This window comes from Myxine glutinosa, chromosome 11, assembly GCF_964187855.1.
Source record: "Myxine glutinosa chromosome 11, kmMyxGlut1.1, whole genome shotgun sequence".
Lineage (NCBI taxonomy): Eukaryota > Metazoa > Chordata > Myxini > Myxiniformes > Myxinidae > Myxine > Myxine glutinosa.
The window spans coordinates 44,337,093-44,355,926 of NC_136271.1; the positions used below are offsets into that span (position 1 = coordinate 44,337,093).

An 18,834-nucleotide genomic window follows, 5' to 3' on the forward strand; every position below is an offset into this window, starting at 1 on the left:
ACGTCACTAATCACAATTCTAGCCTAAGCTGTCGGCATCTCTCCCTTCTTTCCACAATCAAAACAATAAATAGAGGCGAATGATTTGGCTGCAACATGAGAGCAGGCCGTGTATGTTTGCCTCGTCACGGAGATGCCAATTATGAGAGCTTTAGATTGCACAGAATCCAGGAGAGACAAATGTGAAGCGGGAATGCCAGAGCTCAAAGGGGAGAGCGGCACTTCATTGAGCTACGAGCAAAGGCCTGACTGTCTGTGTGTAGGAAATGTAGTTCTTCATTTTCAAGGAAAGGTGGCGTAATTATATTGGATTTTTCATTTGAAAAACACATTTTCTTTTTGGGATGTTCTGCGATGGATGAAAAATGGGATGATCTTCTGCGATGGATGAAAAATGGGATGATCTTCTGCGATGGATGAAAAATGGGATGATCTTTTGCGATGAAGCCGAGTCTTTGGGCCTATCATTTCGTCATCGCAGACAGGTGGGTGGTCTTTGTCTTGTACCTCTGGTTTTCTGGTCTTGCAACCTCTCCTCTTTCCGTGATTTGTCCCCTCCAGGTTTCCGCAGGGCACGCACAGTCCACCACCAACCCCCTTCTGGTGAAACTACCTAAATCCAGGATCACTGCTCACCTCCACTCATTTGTTCCTCTTTTCCCCACCTGTGGAACCAACTTCCACATTCTCTTCAATCTGTTTCTTCCCTCCAGGTCTTCAAGACAGCTGTTCACCACCATCTCAGATCGTCCCCAATCCAAAACCATGATCTTTTCTCCCCTCTTTAACTTCCCCACCACCCCACCGCAATCCCTCCTCCTTCCAAATTTCCAGTTTTTCCCTCCTGCTGTATCCATCTTGTCCACCTCATGCAGCCTCTTCTGCCCTTCATTCCTCCCCACATCCATTGATTGTCCAATTCTCCCTCTGTCTTGACCTTCAACTTTGCTGTTGATGTTTCCCCCCTCCCTCTACTGTTCCTTTTGTCTTGTTGCCTCCTGATCTGTTCTTTGTACTAGCTCTTCCACGAGCCTCGACTATGTATACCAAAATTTTTAATCTGTGACTAGTGATGCAGTGATTCCAGGTTCCAAGCAATATCCTATGTCGATTCGTCCATTGTATCGTAATCTCCTTATAATTCATGTAAAATGCCAAAATGTCCGTGTCCTGCATGTGATTCATATACAAGTTACACCACGAGCCTTAAATCGCTCTTATGAAAAGCTGTTCTCATGTTTAACCAAATAATTATCCTAATTGTGTCGCAAAACGTTTTGAAACCTTCTTGTTGCAAAGCAATGGAATTGTGGTTTATGGGATGTTTATTTATTTATTTATGTACTTCCTTGTTTCGGTTATTTGTTTATTTTTACAGGGAAGAGGACGCATGAGGACGACGACGATGTGGAAGACGTTTGCCTGGATGTGAAGGACAGGTGACGGCTGCAGGAACGAACGCCGACGAACACCGCACCTGTGTGTCAGCAGCCTTGTTTAGCACTGCACCTTCATTTTTTATTTCTTTGACGACTTACCACCACCGTCGTACTACCATCCCATTTTTGGCATTTGATGAAACTTCCCCAGGTGTCATTCATGATGAGACAACGAAGTGATGGTTGAACTATGATGTACGGCTTTCTTCTTTCTTCATCGTCCTGTCACTTGAAGAGCATGCAGCTTCAAAGCAAGGAGACATTTGTTGTGCATTTCGGCTTTGATTATGGAGTCAAATAGTGAAACAAGAGGATCTAAACATGATGCATCAACTCAAGAGTGCAGATTTCCAGTGTTTACATTTGTTAAGTGCAGTAGTAATAAAAAGGGTATCTCTTCTTTTGCAGAAGCAAGAAACTTGCGTTTCTTCATAGATTAATTAAAGTGTAAATCAATGCCATCATTTGATTTTTTGCTTTCCTTTCTCGTGATGCAAATGAATTTTCATTCTCCTCAAACAGGTGAGGGAATTTAATTGAAATTGACATGAAGTACTGTGCATTATTTAATCGGAGGTTTTAATTTAAGATTTTAAAAGTACGATATGTAAGTGGTAATTTGGCATCAAGGCGATTGAGAGTATTGTTGCTTTTTTGGTCACTGTTATTTGGAGTTACAAAAGGACATATATGTGTGTGTGTGTGTGTGTGTGTGTGTGTGTGTGTGTGTGTGTGTGTGTGTGTGTGTATGTTTATGTGTGTGTGTGTGTGTATATATGTATATGTGTGTGTATATATGTATATGTGTGTGTATATATGTATATGTGTATGTATATATGTATATGTGTATATGTGTGTGTATTAGGGTGGTCCACAGATATATCCACAGATATAATATTTAATACTATTAAAAATCCATGCTCCACAAGGCTGCCCTTGTTTCTATGTTTATAAAGATCATATGAACCAAATATGAGGTCAATTGGAACTTATTTAGAGGTTGCTCAAAAAATAACATTTTAAATTTATCCTGTTTTTTTCAGATGGCAGAAACTCGCAGCTCTTCCACAGTTTGGTTGCTGGGCAAGTCTGAAAAGGAAATAATATGTGGGGGACTACCAACCAAAGGACACACATTGCAGAAAATGGTGTACCATCACATACAAGAAAACCATACAGTTCGTGAAAGTGCCAAACTTAGTGTACAAGCTGTGTGTGCATACTGGGAGAAAGCACGAATTCCAGTGCAGAGAGTAGATTCCTGTGAGTGCCAACTTTTGAAGTTGTATGATGCCTACAAACTGGTGAAGAAAAATAGAACCAAGACATTCGAAAACTATGGAGTGAAGGAGCAGATGTTCAAAGATGATCTTCAATCCCTCTTCGATATCTCACCAAATGATGCGCTTGAGAAAATGACGAATGAAGAAGACAACGCATTCCTTATCATGCAGCGTGAGGATCCCTCAAGTTCACGTATGGGATCTGTGGACAACACTCTGGCAGTGAAGGAGAACAGAAAGCGTATCAGGCTTGAGAATGAAGATAAAAGAAAGAAGAAACATGCTGCGGAGACTCGAACAGCAATGCAATCTGTTTCATCAACATCGGCTGTGGTTGATGATGATGATGAGTCTGAGATTGAAAGCTCCGATTCAGGGGACAATTAATTCAAACTCCAAAGTCCATCTTCTGCCAAACAGGCGAAAAAGGCTCTCATCAAGGTGATCACTCCAGCAATAGTGGCAACTCTGGACAGAGTAAATCTCTCAGATCGGCGTGCTATGTTTGTGGCCAGTGCTTTTGCACAATCTCTTGGTCATACCATTGAAGACAAGTGCAAGCCAACAATAATAAATAATTTGAGTAATTGAAAATAGATAATTATCCATGAATTGATGTATGATGCTAAAAATTCTGTATCTTATTATTCATTAAAATTTGTCAACATTTTGAGCAACCTCTAAATATTGTCCAATCAAGCTCAAGTTTTCACCACAAACTACTTTCTTCAATAGGAATAGGGGCAGGCTTGTGGAGAAATGGAAATCCAATCTTCAAATTTTTGGACCACCCTAGTGTGTCTATGTATGTACATATACATATATATATAATGTGTGTGTGTGTATATATGTATATGTGTGTGTCTATATGTGTATATGTGTGTGTGTGTGTATATATGTATGTGTATATGTATGTGTGTATATGTATATACTGTATATGTATCCTCCAAATCTTGGTGGCATCTGGTCAAATCTGTTTCTGGTGTTTGTTCCCCTTCCATCCCCTCCCTTACCTCAAACGGCTACACAGCTGACTCCGCACGTGAAAAAGCCGAATGCCTCAACTCTGTGTTTGCCTCAGCATATTGTGTCCCGAACCCATCTCTCTCTCTGTACCCACCTTTCCCAGTCGAACCCAACTGCTCCAGGGCTCTGTGTCCTTCTCTCCTGACAAGGTGGAGAAGTTTTTGTCAAACCTCGACTCTGATTCTGCAACTGAACCAGACGGCATCAGCCCACGGGTCCTAAAATCCTGCTCTTCCGCTCTATCTCACCCTCTCTCTGTTCTCTTCACCCTCTCTTTTGCTCAAGGTCATCTGCCATCAGCTTGGAAATCAGCCAACATTACTGCTTTACACAAAAAGGTGCAAAAACAGATCCTTGCAACTACAGACCAATCAGCTTGCTCCCAATAATCAGTAATGTCATGGAATTAATCATCACTTCTGACATCAAATCCTTCCTCTTCTCCAATGGCTTGATCTCGGATCATCAATTTGGATTCAGACCAAGTCATTCTACTCTGGACATGCTGCTTCTGCTGTCTCAACAATGGATGGAGGTCCTCAATGCCAAACAGGAAATCAGAGCTGTCTCCCTTGACATATCACGTGCCTTTGATACGGTCTGGCACCCCGCTCTGCTCACCAAACTCTCCTCCTATGGTATCCATGGAAATGTCCATGCATGGCTTGCGGACTTCCTTTCCGGTCGCAGTCAACGTGTGGCCCTGAATTGATTTCTCTCATCTCCCCTTCCTGTTCAGGCTGGAATTCCTCAGGGCAGTGTTCTGGGCCTGTGCTTTTTTGGTCTTCATCAATGATCTCTCCGATTCTCTGGAAAATTCTCTCTATCTCTTTGCTGATGACTCCACTTTCTGCCGCTCCATACCTCATCCCTCAGATCGGCAGTCTGCAGCCTCCTCACTCTCTGCAGACCTGGACAAAATCAGACTGGGCAAACAAGTGGAACATGTCTTTCAATCCTGACAAATCTCACACTCTTACTATGTCTTTCTGAAAAGACCGTCTGGAAAACCCTTCCATCTACTTTCTGAATAATCCTCTCCAAGAAATTCTGTCACTCAAGCTTTTGGGTCTCACTATCTGCCATGATCTTTCCTGGGAAAACCACATTTCCAAGCTGGCCTCCAAAGCCAGTCGCCGACTGGGCAATGGGCATTCTCTGTCGTGCGGTCCTTCCTTGGCACACCTGAGCTCCTCACCACATACAAGACTTTCATCTGCAGCTCGATGGAATACTGTTCCCTCCTCTGGACCGGTGCTCCTTCCTCACACCTAGCTCGGCTTCACGCTGTTGAAACCAACGCGTTCAGAATCACTGGAATCTCCCGCGATGAAGCTAACTCCGAGGGCCTTTCACTCACTCACCACAGGCAGGTTGGTGGTCTTTCTGTCTTCTACCGACTCCTCTCCGGCCTAGCTCCCCCAGCTCTGTCTGTGCTCTGTCCCCCAAATATTCCTACAGGTTGCACAGGATCTGCCTGCAACTGTCTTAACCTGCCAAAATTTCTCTTAAACAAATTGTCTCTTAAACAAAAAAATGTAAATTTTGGTTAAACTGCCAAAATCAAGACTCTCTATTCACCTTCACCCTTTCATTCCTCTTTTCTCCCACCTCTGGAACAAACTCCCTCACTATATTCAATCCCACTCCTCCCTCCAGGTCTTTAAAACAGCTGTTTGCCACCATCTCTTGTCTTCCCCCATCTAAAACCTTGATCTTTTCTACCCCCGTTAATTCACCCCAGATCCACTTTTTTTTAAATTCCGACTTCTTTCCTGGAAGTCCGAGTAGTGTCCATGTGTTTTATACCTCTCCCACCCCCTTCCCCCCTTCCCGTGCCTCCTCCCCCAAGCCCTCTCCCTCCCACAGATCTCTTGATGTCCCTGCTCTCAAATGTTATACTTGTGTGCTTCCCTCTCCCACCCCATCTTGTCTCCCGGTCCCTTTATCTTATGTTTTATGTGTCAGTTTGTCTTTTTGTGATTAATGTTAGCTCTTACACGAGCCTCGATCTTGTATACAAAAAAAAGGAAAAAAAGATGCAACCATGGAGGGTTCAGAACAAATTGAAGACCTATTATTTAATGCTCCAAGAAATTGTTGCAAGATTCTGTATTTGTCGTGCCCATGGTTTTTGTTCAGTGTCTGCTCAGAAGTGTTACTTGCAAGCCATAATAGGGAACATCAATAAGTATATGAAATCAGCCACAAATTTATTGGATTATTAAAAACTAACTTCCAGCTATGAATTACTGCCTTGTCTAAAAGATTTACTGATTACTTAGAAACTTGGTAGAGTTCTGCATGATGTATGCATTGTAAATGAGTAGCTTGTTTGCCTAACCAAATTGTTCACTATCACCTTTTTGAAAAATTTAATCTTACAATGAACAGAAACTTTGTAAATGAGGTAACATTGAAATAAATTCCATTTGTAAAAGTTTCAAAAATGGACACACAAAAAGCTTTCGGCTGGGAGATCTGAAGGATGTGGGGGCATCCACATGTCTAAGTAATCCATTACAGGTTGACGCTTCATCCCGAGATGCTGTCTGTTTGACAGAAAACATTTTGTTTTCACAGGCCATTCCAGACGCTCGCCACCTTCAATGGTTATCCCTTGTACCACTTTGACAAATCCAGTTCTCGTGCTGGTGCCTGTGTTGCTGTTTATCAAACGCTCCCATTCCTATAATCCTTGCCCCTCCCTGTCCCCTAAATCCCTACGGAGTATCTCTGGAACAGCTCTCTCTCTCTCACGGACAATGTCTTGTTTGTGTGTGTGGCCTGCCATCCTCCCAACTGTGATAAGTCTGTGTATGAGCCTTTACCAGCCATGTTTGACTCCCTTCTAATGCCGCCCTCCCTCTACTCCCCTTCCCATTTATCTCTTCCTTGTCTATGGTTACTTTGAAAAATCAGGCCTAACCTATTTTGTTGGATTCCCAACTCGTATTTCCTTTCATGGCTCCTACTGTTTACTTCATTTGATCTTGTCCAACTTCCTCTTTAATACTTCATGCTGTTCCTCAGCTCCCTTTGGCATTTCAGTTTCTGTGCTTTCGAAATGTTTTCCCTGTCATGGTCTTCAGGGAATCACCATGGTGTTGCCATGTCTGGAAGTGTCCGGGTGATTAGTTTATCCTGCAGTATATCTTCATACCTGGATATATGCAGTACCTTGGGCTTGTTTCTCTCAAAACTACTCTCTCTCTCTCTCTCTCTCTCTACTTTATCAGTTCATACTTTCATACCTCCAGCTATCATGTCCAATATCTTGCTCCGGGTACAATTATTCATCCAGTTGGATAATTACCAGAAAGTGGCTTGCCTTTTCCTCTTGTGAAACCAACTCCAGTATTGTGTTTCCCTTCTCAGACATCACACCTACCTGAGATCTGAACTTGCAGGTACCTCACAGTATATCAAAACTTGATGGCAGGTAATCAAGTCTATCTTTGGAACATGATCTTCATTGGATACTTTACTCCTGTAGGATGGGGTCACGATAAACAAGATCCATGTTAAGAAAAGGTGAAGGCCCCTATTCCTTCCTCTTGTACCCATCATACCAACATGGCTGTGTCTCAACCTCCTCAGGACTGGAGTGCTACTGCAGGGGATACAATCAAAATTGCCCTACCGATTGCGACTGTTGAGACTCTTTTCAAGCAATGGAGCATCTCCTGAATTGCCCTCTCTTACCAGAGCCTTGCGGACCGGATGATTTGAAGGTTCTCAACTCCTGTGCCAGAGCCTGTGTTTTTCAGTGGCTGGGAAAAGTGAAGCGACACGAAAGAAAGTTTGATGGCTACCCTCAATCTCAAACAAGATCATGGCTATCTGACTGGACAACTTATGCAATTGATTCTGTTTGGCGTCTCACCCTGATTTCCAAAATGTCCGCTAATGGTGTCCAGAGTTCCCTCCTTATAATGCTTTCATTTATCCGATGTGCTCACAAGCAGCAAGGTGTTTTGTATGGAGTTCTTTATTATGCTCTACCTCAAGAGACTCGTTTCAAAGTAGCATTCTGAAACCAATAATGTTCTTCATGGATATCATTGACCCCTCTTTGTAACCGGAAAAACAAATCCATTGGAGCACTTTTCAAATGACTCTACTCTGTGCAGGAAGATCTCCCTGATTGACCCTGAAATCCTGCAACAGCATTCCTCTCTGCTGATCTCAAGAAACCAAGCGATTGGACGTCTAACTGGAGCATGTATTTTGTTGCAAGAAACACCTATTTTCGCACTTTGTCCCCGCATGAGGCACGGTTAACATTTGCCTAAATTTATTTATGTGGTCAGCCGTGGGAGTGGTATGATCTCTGGAGCTCCTGGATGTCACGATGAGTGATTCCTTCTCTTAGACAGATCCCTGTCTAAACTGGCCTCCTATAAATGATCTCTGCAGGGTATCGTTTTTCCTTTCTCATCCTTAGCTTACATTGACATACAAGGCCTTTATTCTAGATGTCATGGAATATGGCTCACTTATGGACTGGTGCTGCTAGTTAGTTCTTCAGGACATTGAATCCAAGGCACTCAGTGTCTTTGGCATCTCTCAGCAAGGTATACTAAGTCTCAGGTTATGTATGCTACTTGCTCACCACAAGCAGGTAGGTGGCCTTGCAGTTTTCTAATGAGCTCTATTCTGGTCTTTTTCCGGTCCTCTCAGCTCTCTGCCAAACCACTGCCACTCCAGGTCATACGCATTCTAATAGAAACCCGTCCCTTGTCACCATCCAAAAGCATAAACCATGGTCACCTCAATTCATTCATCACCCCCTTCTCTCACCTGTGAAACTGTCTTCCTGTGTATACTGTCTCGAGCTATTACCTCCAGGATTCCAAGTCTTCTACCCACCGCCACCTCATGATCACCCCCATTTCTACTTCCGAGCTTAACCACACCCGCTGAGACTGTTTGCAACCTTCACTAGCAATTCCTCCTCTTGTGCTCTGATCCACCTGTACGGTCTTGTCCTACTTGTTCACCCTTCACTCCATGTTGTGTTTTGTGTCCATTTGCCTGCTGACATTCTTCTCGGCCGTGAGCCTTGATAATTGTATAAATAAATAGGAATTGTATAAAAAAGCCACAGCCAACACTGTATGTGTTTATCTATAACTGGACATCCTTGGCCATACTCCCTGAATAAAAGTGCATTAAATTATTTTGTAAAAGAAGGTATAATTATTTTGTAAAAAAAAAATAAAGATAAATAAAAGGGAGTAAGGGGAGTCGAGGTTCAGACCTCCATCTGCCTCTCTCATCATGACTGAAAAACAGGGGATTTGGAAAAATCTGTTTCCAACTTCACTGTTCCTAGATTATAAGTCCCCTACCGGTTTCACCGGAGGGGACTATAGGTTTGCTCTCTGTCTGTCCGTCCATCCCACCTGTGGTCTTTCAGACTTTTCGATTATTTTTCGCAACTTGATGACAACATAACATTCTTTGATAGCAACAGGCCCTAATTGTTCAAACATACTATTATGTTTGTGGGGGTAGAGGATGAAATACCACAGTGGAGATAGGATTGTGTAGTATTAGCATGGACCGTGGACGCGTAGGAGACATTTTGATGTACATAAGCAGCTTAAAAGTGTTTACGTGTCACCACACGGAGGGTGGTTTTGTGTTAGTTAAATAGGGTTTAAGGATAATTCCCAGTATGTAATTGCCTCCTGTGATATTCCCATATGTTTTTACATTCACTCGACCAACCTTGCAATCGGGCCACTTTAACCACGAACTTAACCTTAACCACCTTAACCGACAAGACGGCCAGAAGAACCAAGGTCCATTAAACCACAACTACTAGCATAAATGCCGACGGTAGACAATTAACTCTGCCCCACCAACTGCCTAAGAAAAAAGGCTCCGCCCAGTAGAGGCAGAGAATCAGTGGGCGGTCAAGAAGGCCGTGAGGTGTATGATTGGTCAAGGTGACGTCAGAACTAGAGAGACTTTGAGAGCAGAGGAAGAAGAATTGGTCTCTCTCTCTCACTGGTGCTGGCATGGTGGCGGGCAGTCGCTCTTCGAGGGGGCGGGGGGCTGTGGCCGTGCTGTGCTTTCTGGCGAGGAGTGAGAGAGGAGGACGTCTTGCTACCGCTTCGTGGCTATGGGTGCTCGCATGGTTGACCGGCACCATTGTGGAAGCTTCGATGCTCGGTCATTTCGCCGACCGACCGGACCAGTTCAACGACCACCAAGCGTCCAAAAGTCCTCGTTGAGGCCGGAGCTGAGTGTCGGCCAACTAAGAACATTTATTTTTCTTTTATCTTTCCCCTTGTCCGTATTTGTGTCAGTGTGGAGGGTCCCTCGAGTTAGCATTATAGATTTACCTCACCATTAATTTTATTTCCGTGATTTAATTTCATTAAATCCATTATTGTACATTTCATTTGTTGTGTCGTGTTTCTATGTTTGTGGGTTTCAAGAATAAACCCGTGTGGCTTTCATCCATGCAGGTAAGAACTTTGGTCCCATCCCATGCGTGCCAAAAAAAAGTACTGCCAATTTTCGGCTTGACTGCCTTGGAGTAAGACAACCGGCTATCTGTCATCCTGCAGTGTTAATCGTATGTGACAGGACAATAGTTTAACTTCTGCGAGATCCGATATCCATTGTTGAGGGTTTTGTCAAATTTTTTCAAACTGATGCAAAGTTGTTTCGATGTTGACTCTTGAATTGAAAATTTAGGATCAAAATTGAAACTCCCACCTGAATATGTTTGCAGGTGGAGTTCCGGACTTCAACATTTGATGAGTGCTTGGGAAGTTCAGTCAAATGCAATGAAATGTGAGACATAAAGTACTTTGTTGCTTTCTTTCTTTTTTCTTATTTTTCTCATACATTTTGTGAAATACACTTCTTTTGAAACAACCTCGCTTTTTAGTGTGTCCTTTAATGAACATGTTTAATAAAACTCTCCTCTTTCTTCTTTTAACATTGGAGAGTAAAGCATTCCATCTTTCCTTCATTATGGCAGTACTAACTTGTCTGGGCTGATCGGATAGTTTAGAGGTATGCACATTTTTATTCGAGTTATCTGTCCTGGGTTCCAATCTCCTTGCTCAGCTATAAACTCTAGTGCTGGTGTTTCGCATACAGGCTGAGACATCGATGTGGGTGTCGTCCATCTTGTGGACCTTATTAAGTTGGAGGACTCTCTACCAGCACTGTTTGGTGGACGTTAAAGATCCCACGGTGTCTTTTGAGGAAGAGTAGGCGAGTTATGGTACCATTAACAACTTCTAAAAGTTTGTCTAAACTGCACAGCGAGTAATCTGGTCTGATTTGATATCGCTTGATACCAGGTTACACTGCTTGCTATCCCAGGGTGTGATTGCTGTCTGGGTAGCAGCTTCTACAATATATTCCCAGGTTGTTTGCGTATGTCACATATGAACGGCTGTCTTCGATTACAAATATATAGAGGACATAATGATCGGCTTGGTGTTCCAATGTGAGAACGTGAATGGACACGTTTGACTTCACCATGAATAAGGACAGTTTGTTGGAGATCAAATTGTCCAAATGAAAATGCATTTTAATGGTGACTGGGGTGTGTTCATTACCAAGTTTCTTGTAGAGAGAAGACTCGTTAATCTTTACATCCAAAGAAGACCCCAAAATCGAATCAGTTAATCTTTACATCACTATACCTACCTGTACCAAGTTTGAATTGGATTCCTTTAGGCGTTCTCAAGTTATAGACCTATTAGTATTACAGACTTTGACCGTTAACCTTTGTTCTGGAGGAAGGAGGTGGATGTGTTTGGGAGGGAGGAGGTTGATGTGATCTGGAGGGAGGAGGTGGATGTGGTCAGGGGAGAGGAGGTGGATGTGTTGAGGGAGGAGGTGGATGTGTTGAGGAGGGAGGAGGTGGATGTGGTCAGGGGAGAGGGGGTAGGCGTGGTCGTGGGGGAGGTGGTGGTTGTGATCTGGAGGGAGCAGGTGGATGTGGTCAGGGGAGAGGAGTTCGGCGTGGTCGGGGAGAGGAGGATGTGGATGTGTTGAGGAGGGAGGAGGTGGATGTGGTCGGGAGGGAGGAGGTCGATTTACATCGGCAGGCCTTTGGTATGAATGAAGTTGTCAGGAGAAGAGGCAGATCAAAATCTTGGTGGAAGGAAGTAGTGAAGGACATGAAAGAGGTGTGCGTCCAGAGAGAGGATTCTTGGAATAAAGGAGTGTAGAGAGTGATAAAGTCGCATAGCCGCGACCTCCAAGGAGGGATTACACTCATTCACATCATCATCACTCATCAGACGAGATGGTCGCTTCAATCTTCCATAAACATTAAAACCTTTGAATCGCCATTATTTCGTGCGCCGCCTTCATGTTGTGACATTTATTGAGATTCATCATATCCTATTTCAATATTAGTAACTTGTCATGGGTTATTACATTAGGTTGGATAAGGCAATAACTTGGATCGACTCATATGTCATGTCATGCATTGTACATGACACAGAGTTTCAAATAAAACATGTTTAAAGCAAAATCAACTTCGCGCGCAGAGAAGTGAACTTTAAACTTGTCATGTCGCCTTCAGGGCAGTATCCCAAGTGCTCAATGTGACATTATGCGGTTCATGACGCCCTGGGGGCGGTTGAAATGTCTAAAAGTAATATTGCTTCGATATCTGTTCGAAAGCGGAAGTGACTTCCATTCAGGCGGCATTTCAGAGATACATTCAGAGGGTACTTCGTTTTAAACTCCCCTCACTCCCTCAGTGTCAACCATGAGGTTACAATGTCGCCACATGGTTCTTCTGGGTATTTTGGCGATTCTTCTAGTTCTAGCGATTACACCAGGCCGAGCGGAACGGCACAGCGTGGTTACCCTGACGGATCAGAACTGGACCGCAATCCTTCGTGGAGAGTGGATGGTGGAGTTGTAAGTGAAGTGGCGAGAGGGAGTTGACGTCGGTGTTTTGGGGTTTTGTTTGGAGTGGCGTGTGGAGGATTAAGGGGTGCTTGCTGGGACAATTTGATAGGTGTTGATGAGGGTTTGCACATGGACTTTAGGATTGTGGATAAAAAGGATTTGTTGGAGATGAGCGTGGACGTGGAGTGGATGCTTAAGGTTGGATGCTCCATGTTGTTTGTATGGACGAGATCACGTGATAGATGCTGTGGACCAATGTAAACGATGATTTAACATGTCACCTCCTCCGATTTTCCTCTAATATGTCACGTCATCCTTTTAGGGTCCTGTATAATAAGTTTCAGCCCAATTCGGTTCCAGAGATATTGGGTGAAGATCACTATGGAGTCGTGGACTGAGGCTCAACACCTGTTAGCACTTAAAGGGTCACCTGTTGCGCAAACACATTGTCTCTGCCCTGCTCATCACCAGTCAAGAGGTTTGCAGTCAGGACTAGAACGGCACACAGTGGAGAGAATACACCTCCGCCTGGTTGGCCATATCACTCAATGGTGAAGAATCACTTTACAAATTCTACTAGTTGGATCCGGATCCGGATATTCACCAAAATTGAATCGATTCTTCCTTGTCACACACACAACCTAACCAACAAGTTTCGTCCAAATCCATCCATAACTTTTTGAGATATCCTGCTATGTATCGTGTTTAGCCCTATCCCCCAATGGTGAAGAATCACTTAAAAATTAAATAATTCTCATATCCGAATCCATATTCAGATATTCACCAAAGTCTAATCGATTCTAACGTGTTTCACACACACACACAAGCTGTCCAACAAGTTTCGTCCAAATCCATCCATAACTTTTTGAGATATCCCGCAATGCATAGTTTTTGCCCTATCTCCCAATGGCGAAGAATCACTTTTTAAAATTCTAGTAGCCGAATCCGGATCTTCACCAAAATGTAATCATTTAGTCCTTGTGACATACGCTACATCTCTTCTCTACCAAATTTCGTCCGAATCCGTCCACAACTTTTTGAGATATTTTGTTCCCAAACAAACAAGCAGACAGGGGTGAAAACATAACCTCCATCCACCTTTGGTGGCGGAGGTAAATATTTAATTTAACCAGATCAATGTCCACATGATCCCAACGTGATACTGGACGACCAGAACGCTTTGTGTCAAGAACACTCCTCGTTGAGAAAGTCTTTATATCCGTGAAGCTTCAGGTGAGGGAGAAGGCCGGTAAATTCACCGGTGTCTGTCATATTGAAGCCCTACCTGCAAATTATAACACAAAAATGGGGTTTGAGAAAATTGTTATTCATGCAAAGGGACTTTTTGAACTTTTTTTTGTACTTTTTGCATTAGTTATGTGCCCTCTGCAGATGGGTGTGGGCCTAACACACACATAACCTATAGCCGCCTGGAGGTACACATACTCGCCTCTCGGCTGTCTAGACTGGTTTGAATCCTGACACAGTTGTAAACTGCTATTCTGCTTTTTCGCAGGCAGGACGATGCAGCAATGTTTGCACCTCCCCTCGGACGCTAAGCCGGGTGTCCCATCTGCTAGCATTAGTTGGTGGACGTTAAATATGGCACGGTGCCCTTCGTGAAGAGTTAGCGAGTTATTGTCGGCACCCTGAACAAATTATGCATTCCTGCGTAGACTGCAGTAGCAAGTGGTCTAGCCTTCCTGAAGATTCCCAAACACCAAGTTACACTACTTGCTGTCTCAGTTTTCACACTATAAATAAATTGACCAGGTAGTTCGGATGTTTCATGTGAATTTCCTTCTTCCGATACGAAGGGCGAACAACCACCCTAATTCCAAACCAACCAACATCTTCAACTCAATTTCAACAGCCTCAAGTTTTGGATTTCGCTTTCTTTGTCATTATTAGCCTTGCCCATTCCCGAAGGGTTGGGAGAGTCCATCATAATCGATCTGTATGCTAGTCATTGAATTAATTGCATGCAGATCTACTTTAATATAGATTGTTACTTCTCAGATCTACTGCAATCTATATGCCTTGGCGAGGCTGTGCATTGTTAACTCAACTGGACTACCCGTCCAGTTGAGTTCATCACATACTGAACCCTCCGGCGTCCGTCGTCGTCTGTCGTCTGTCGTCCGTTAACTTTTCGACGTTAACACTCCAGCGTCCACAAATATCAACCGATTCTGATCAAACTTGACGTGCAGCATCCTTACCCCAAGGACCAGGTTGGTATTACATTTCAGCCAGATCCGTTGAAAATTGGCGGACTTAGGCAACCATATTTTTTTTGCTCATGAAAACGACGTTAACACTCTAGCGTCGACAAATATTAACAGATATTGATCAAACTTAGAATGTTTAACCGTTACCACACAAGGTAGGTTGCTATTGCATTCCAACCCGATCCGTCACAAAATGGCCGCCATATTGTTTTCAGCTCTGAAACGACGCTAAGACTTTAACGTCCACAAATATTTATGGATTTTGATCAAACTTGGTGTGTGAGACTCTTACCACACAAGGATACAAGGACCTTAAAATTATTACGTAAGGTTGTTGGCTTTTCTTTTAAGTCAAATCTAGTACAGACAACTGACCTACTTTAAAGTTGGCCAGTCAGTTCAGTTGAGTTCTGCTTCCCTGGAAGCTCTAGTTACATTATGTCTGCTAGGGAATGTTTCGCTGCACTACGGCAGTCATCATTCCAAGCTCACCTGAATCCATTGTGTTGTGAGATGGTTTAACCATTATTTCCTGAACTTGGTATCCAACTTGCATAAAGAATGGATGGCTGATTCACCTCATCAAAATAATTCAATACAACTGACTGTTTAAAAGCGGTGTAACGTTTAGATTGTGGTTGCAAGCCTTTTCCGACAATTTATATATTGTTACGGTTCTCCGCCACCCTTCTTCCCCTTACCAAGGGGGGATTAATCCCCTTGTTCTTTCTGAGCTTGACGGAACCGAGACTTGAAACGTCCCTTCCGGGCAAAAGCAAAGTAGGGTTTCGGGACCAACTCTCGCTCGTACCTAATTCCCTGCGCCGCCACGGAAGCGAGGAAGCAAGCCTCGCACGAGCCATGTGTGTTTTGGGTACGCCGAGCGGATTGAGTACCACGTGGTCCGTGCAGTTTAGGTAGTGGAACCCGATTCGAGCGGTTTTATTCGTACCACACTTAGCCAATGAGGAAACCACAGGAACGATCGAATGGAAAAAAGGAAGAACACAGGTTTAATTATTCCCACACGTATTTACAATGATCGGGATGCAGAGACACAGGGCAGCACTTAATCAGTCTTATCTTATCCCCCGGACTCGGGCCCATCACACTCACACAGGGAATTGCAGATGGATTGATGTCCCAGCCAGACGCGTCGACGTGGTTGTCCAGGAACGGCCCCGTCCGGCCCTCCACGGTCCCAGCACGTCCCGCGAAGATGGCAGCAGGCGATGGAAGCAACCTCGTAGCGCGTCTCCCGAACAAAGGCAGCCGATGAGGTGGAACGGCAAATGCGGGACTCTCAGCGCGGCTTGCGATTACACAGCCGTTATCACTCGCGCGACTTAATGCACTGTATATGGATCGGCCTCCAACTCAACCGAGCGTCACTTTATAATAGCGCGTATTCCGGTTCATGCGCGTCTCTCTTCACCCGCGTATCTCACAGTTCTCTGACGCTCACAACTCCTCTTCAACGATTCCTCCGGGTTGGTCAGTGTGCGCGAGTTCTCCGTTCATCAGCGAGCCCTCAAGTCCCCTAGTCCTTTGCTCATCAGTCCTCTCGGGGGCTTTGTGCAATGGGTTATATGGGTACGCCCCCGAACCTTCTGGAACCCTCTCGAACCTTCTTACCACTCCCTGTGATGCAACGCCGCCGCCACCACCTCTGAGCCCTGATTGGCGGCTCGTGCTTGCCGTCAGCGCTTCTGCCGCCCCTCATTCGGCTCCGCCCCGACCCTCCTAGGCCTGCCTCGTGTTAATTCGCCCAAAATGAACCAAAGTCAGCGCAAAGGGGCGTGAGGCTAGGGAAGCTGGGAAGTCGGTAGAAGTAGGGCCTATTCTCCTGACTCTACTCAACGCAGAACTAACATAGGAAAAGGACTAAGCTCACAAATACAAAGAGATAACGATACTATCGCGAGGCTACATGTTGCTTGTGTGACTAACTATGAGGGGGAAATTTTAATCTTTATTATACTGACTGTACAAACTCAAAACCGCAACAATATATAATGGAGCAAATATGTGTATGTATGTCCACTCTATACCCATTGGAATTGGTTGGGCATCTGGCCTGATGCCACACACAATTGTAACCTGGGGGAAAAAATTGTATGTCCGCCATTTTGGTAAGCCTAAGACATCTTCCCAAGTGTCATATTCACAATCGCCATGCCCCCCCCTACAAGTTTTCTGTTCAGTGGAAAACAACCAAAGCGAATGTTAAATGGTTTCATCAACTATCGAAACGTTGGAGCCAATAGGTGTGATGGACCTTGTGAAGGTGACACCTCAGGCTTCAGGCCTCGGGTGTTAATCTATGGGCCAATGCATTTAGAATTGTCCGAGTTATATAACCACAACATACAGTGGTCTGCCAAAGTATTCCCACCCACTCCCCTCCAAAGTTTTCACATTTTGATGCCACCTGAGCCTATTTCACGATTCTTTCAAATCAAACGTAATATATTGTTGCGGATATGAGGATTGCATTTTTTTGATTGTGTTGTATTATATTGGAAATGGTGATGAACATTGTTGAATATGGCCCCTCCTGCCTCCAGAGTTGTGTAAAGGTAAAAAGGGCGTCTCGGTAGTTAATTCCATGAAACACCACATTGAAGGACACGATAAAACCCTTGTTCAGTAGCTTATATCTTATTATGTGTTTTAGGGTAAGGCCTTGTCTTCCATTAAAATAATACTCCATTGCACCGAATCAATTAAGAATAGCTCCCCTTCAATACCTCCATTTCCCAGCCAAACTCTCCATCTGCGGGTAAAGCAGTTCACAAGCGTGGGGTGCACGCCCTCTCATTTCGCTGCTATAGTGAATATGTGCTCCATGCTCTGTTTGAACAGGAGGGGCGGGGTCGCCCGGGAGAGGCAAGCCCAGGGCGCGCCACGAAGGGCGGGGCTGTTCAGCCCCATGCCCAAATAAGGAAACAAGCCCGTGGCTCGCCACGAGGGGCGTGCCGTCGGCGCCATGCCCAAATAAGGAGACAAGCCCGTGGGATTACCATACAAGGTCACGAAACAGAGCACGGGGGGGGGGGGGGGGGGAGGAGGGCGGTACCGAAACCGAGGGCTGCGTGTCAGACCCGCGCTGAAGGTATGAGAGAAGGGTGCGACGATCGCTGGGACAAGGGAGACCAGAGATACGGCAGAGGAGTCCAGGTGCGTAAGAGGGTTGGCAGTCCACCGGGAGAGAGTTCAGAGTTGCACCGGAGTTGCGTGAGAGATACGAAAAGCCTTTGACAAAGAGCCGCTTCAACCAGCCCCGTTTCAACCCGCCGAGTGACCCTGCCGGCGTGCGCTGTAAAGCCGAATACAAGGAGCTGCCGGCTCCTCGCTTCCCACCCGGAGTGGACCTGCTCGCTGTGCCCTGTGATCCCACCTGCTCATCCCTCCAAACGATTCCTACCCTTCCATCCATTTGCGTACGTGAGTTTGTTCTGTTCGTGCTGTCCTGGGTAGTAAACTAAGTCAGTATAAGCTAGTAATTTGCACTGTGTTACCTGCTTTTTCATGTCCGCTGTAAATACCCGTGACTGCTCTTTTTGCTTATGTGTGTGTAAATAATAATAAACCCCGTTACTCTTCTGTACGTCTTCTTCTTCTTCCTCTTTGCATTCGTCGTCTTAGTCTTTTCCCCATTGAATATCTGTGGCGCGATACGGCCAACGTTTGGGTGAATCGGGTTTAGTCGGGGAACAACTGTTCGGTCGCGGAGCCTCCGCTCGGCAAACATACCATCCTTAACCGCGTACCGTAACAATATCGTCTTATTAAACTACACCAAAGTGATAAAGCTAAAAAATGCAGATAAAATGTGAATAAGTGAGTTTAACAGAGAAAATCAGATGATTCTCAGTTGCATAATGATTCAAAGTCTTTGCCTAATTAACCCTAAATCACTTCAGGAGCAAATTATTTGTTTGAAAGGTTA

At 44.6% G+C, this 18,834-nt stretch overlaps 2 protein-coding genes across 3 annotated transcripts in view; both read left to right on the plus strand.

The window, feature by feature from the left end:
- Positions 1-10,644, plus strand: part of STYX (serine/threonine/tyrosine interacting protein) — a 72,432-nt gene extending 61,788 nt beyond the window's left edge. The window contains exon 12 of the mRNA XM_068130576.2: positions 1,378-10,644. Coding sequence (XP_067986677.1) covers positions 1,378-1,442 — 65 coding nt within the window. The 3' untranslated portion in view covers positions 1,443-10,644. The remainder of the gene's footprint in view (positions 1-1,377) is intronic.
- Positions 10,645-12,376: 1,732 nt separating this feature from the next.
- The window catches only part of LOC137436621 (thioredoxin-related transmembrane protein 1), a 36,429-nt gene continuing 29,971 nt past the window's right edge, over positions 12,377-18,834 (plus strand). For both annotated transcript variants that reach the window (XM_068130573.2, XM_068130574.2), the window contains exon 1: positions 12,377-12,660. In XM_068130573.2, coding sequence (XP_067986674.1) covers positions 12,506-12,660 — 155 coding nt within the window. In that variant the 5' untranslated portion in view covers positions 12,377-12,505. The remainder of the gene's footprint in view (positions 12,661-18,834) is intronic.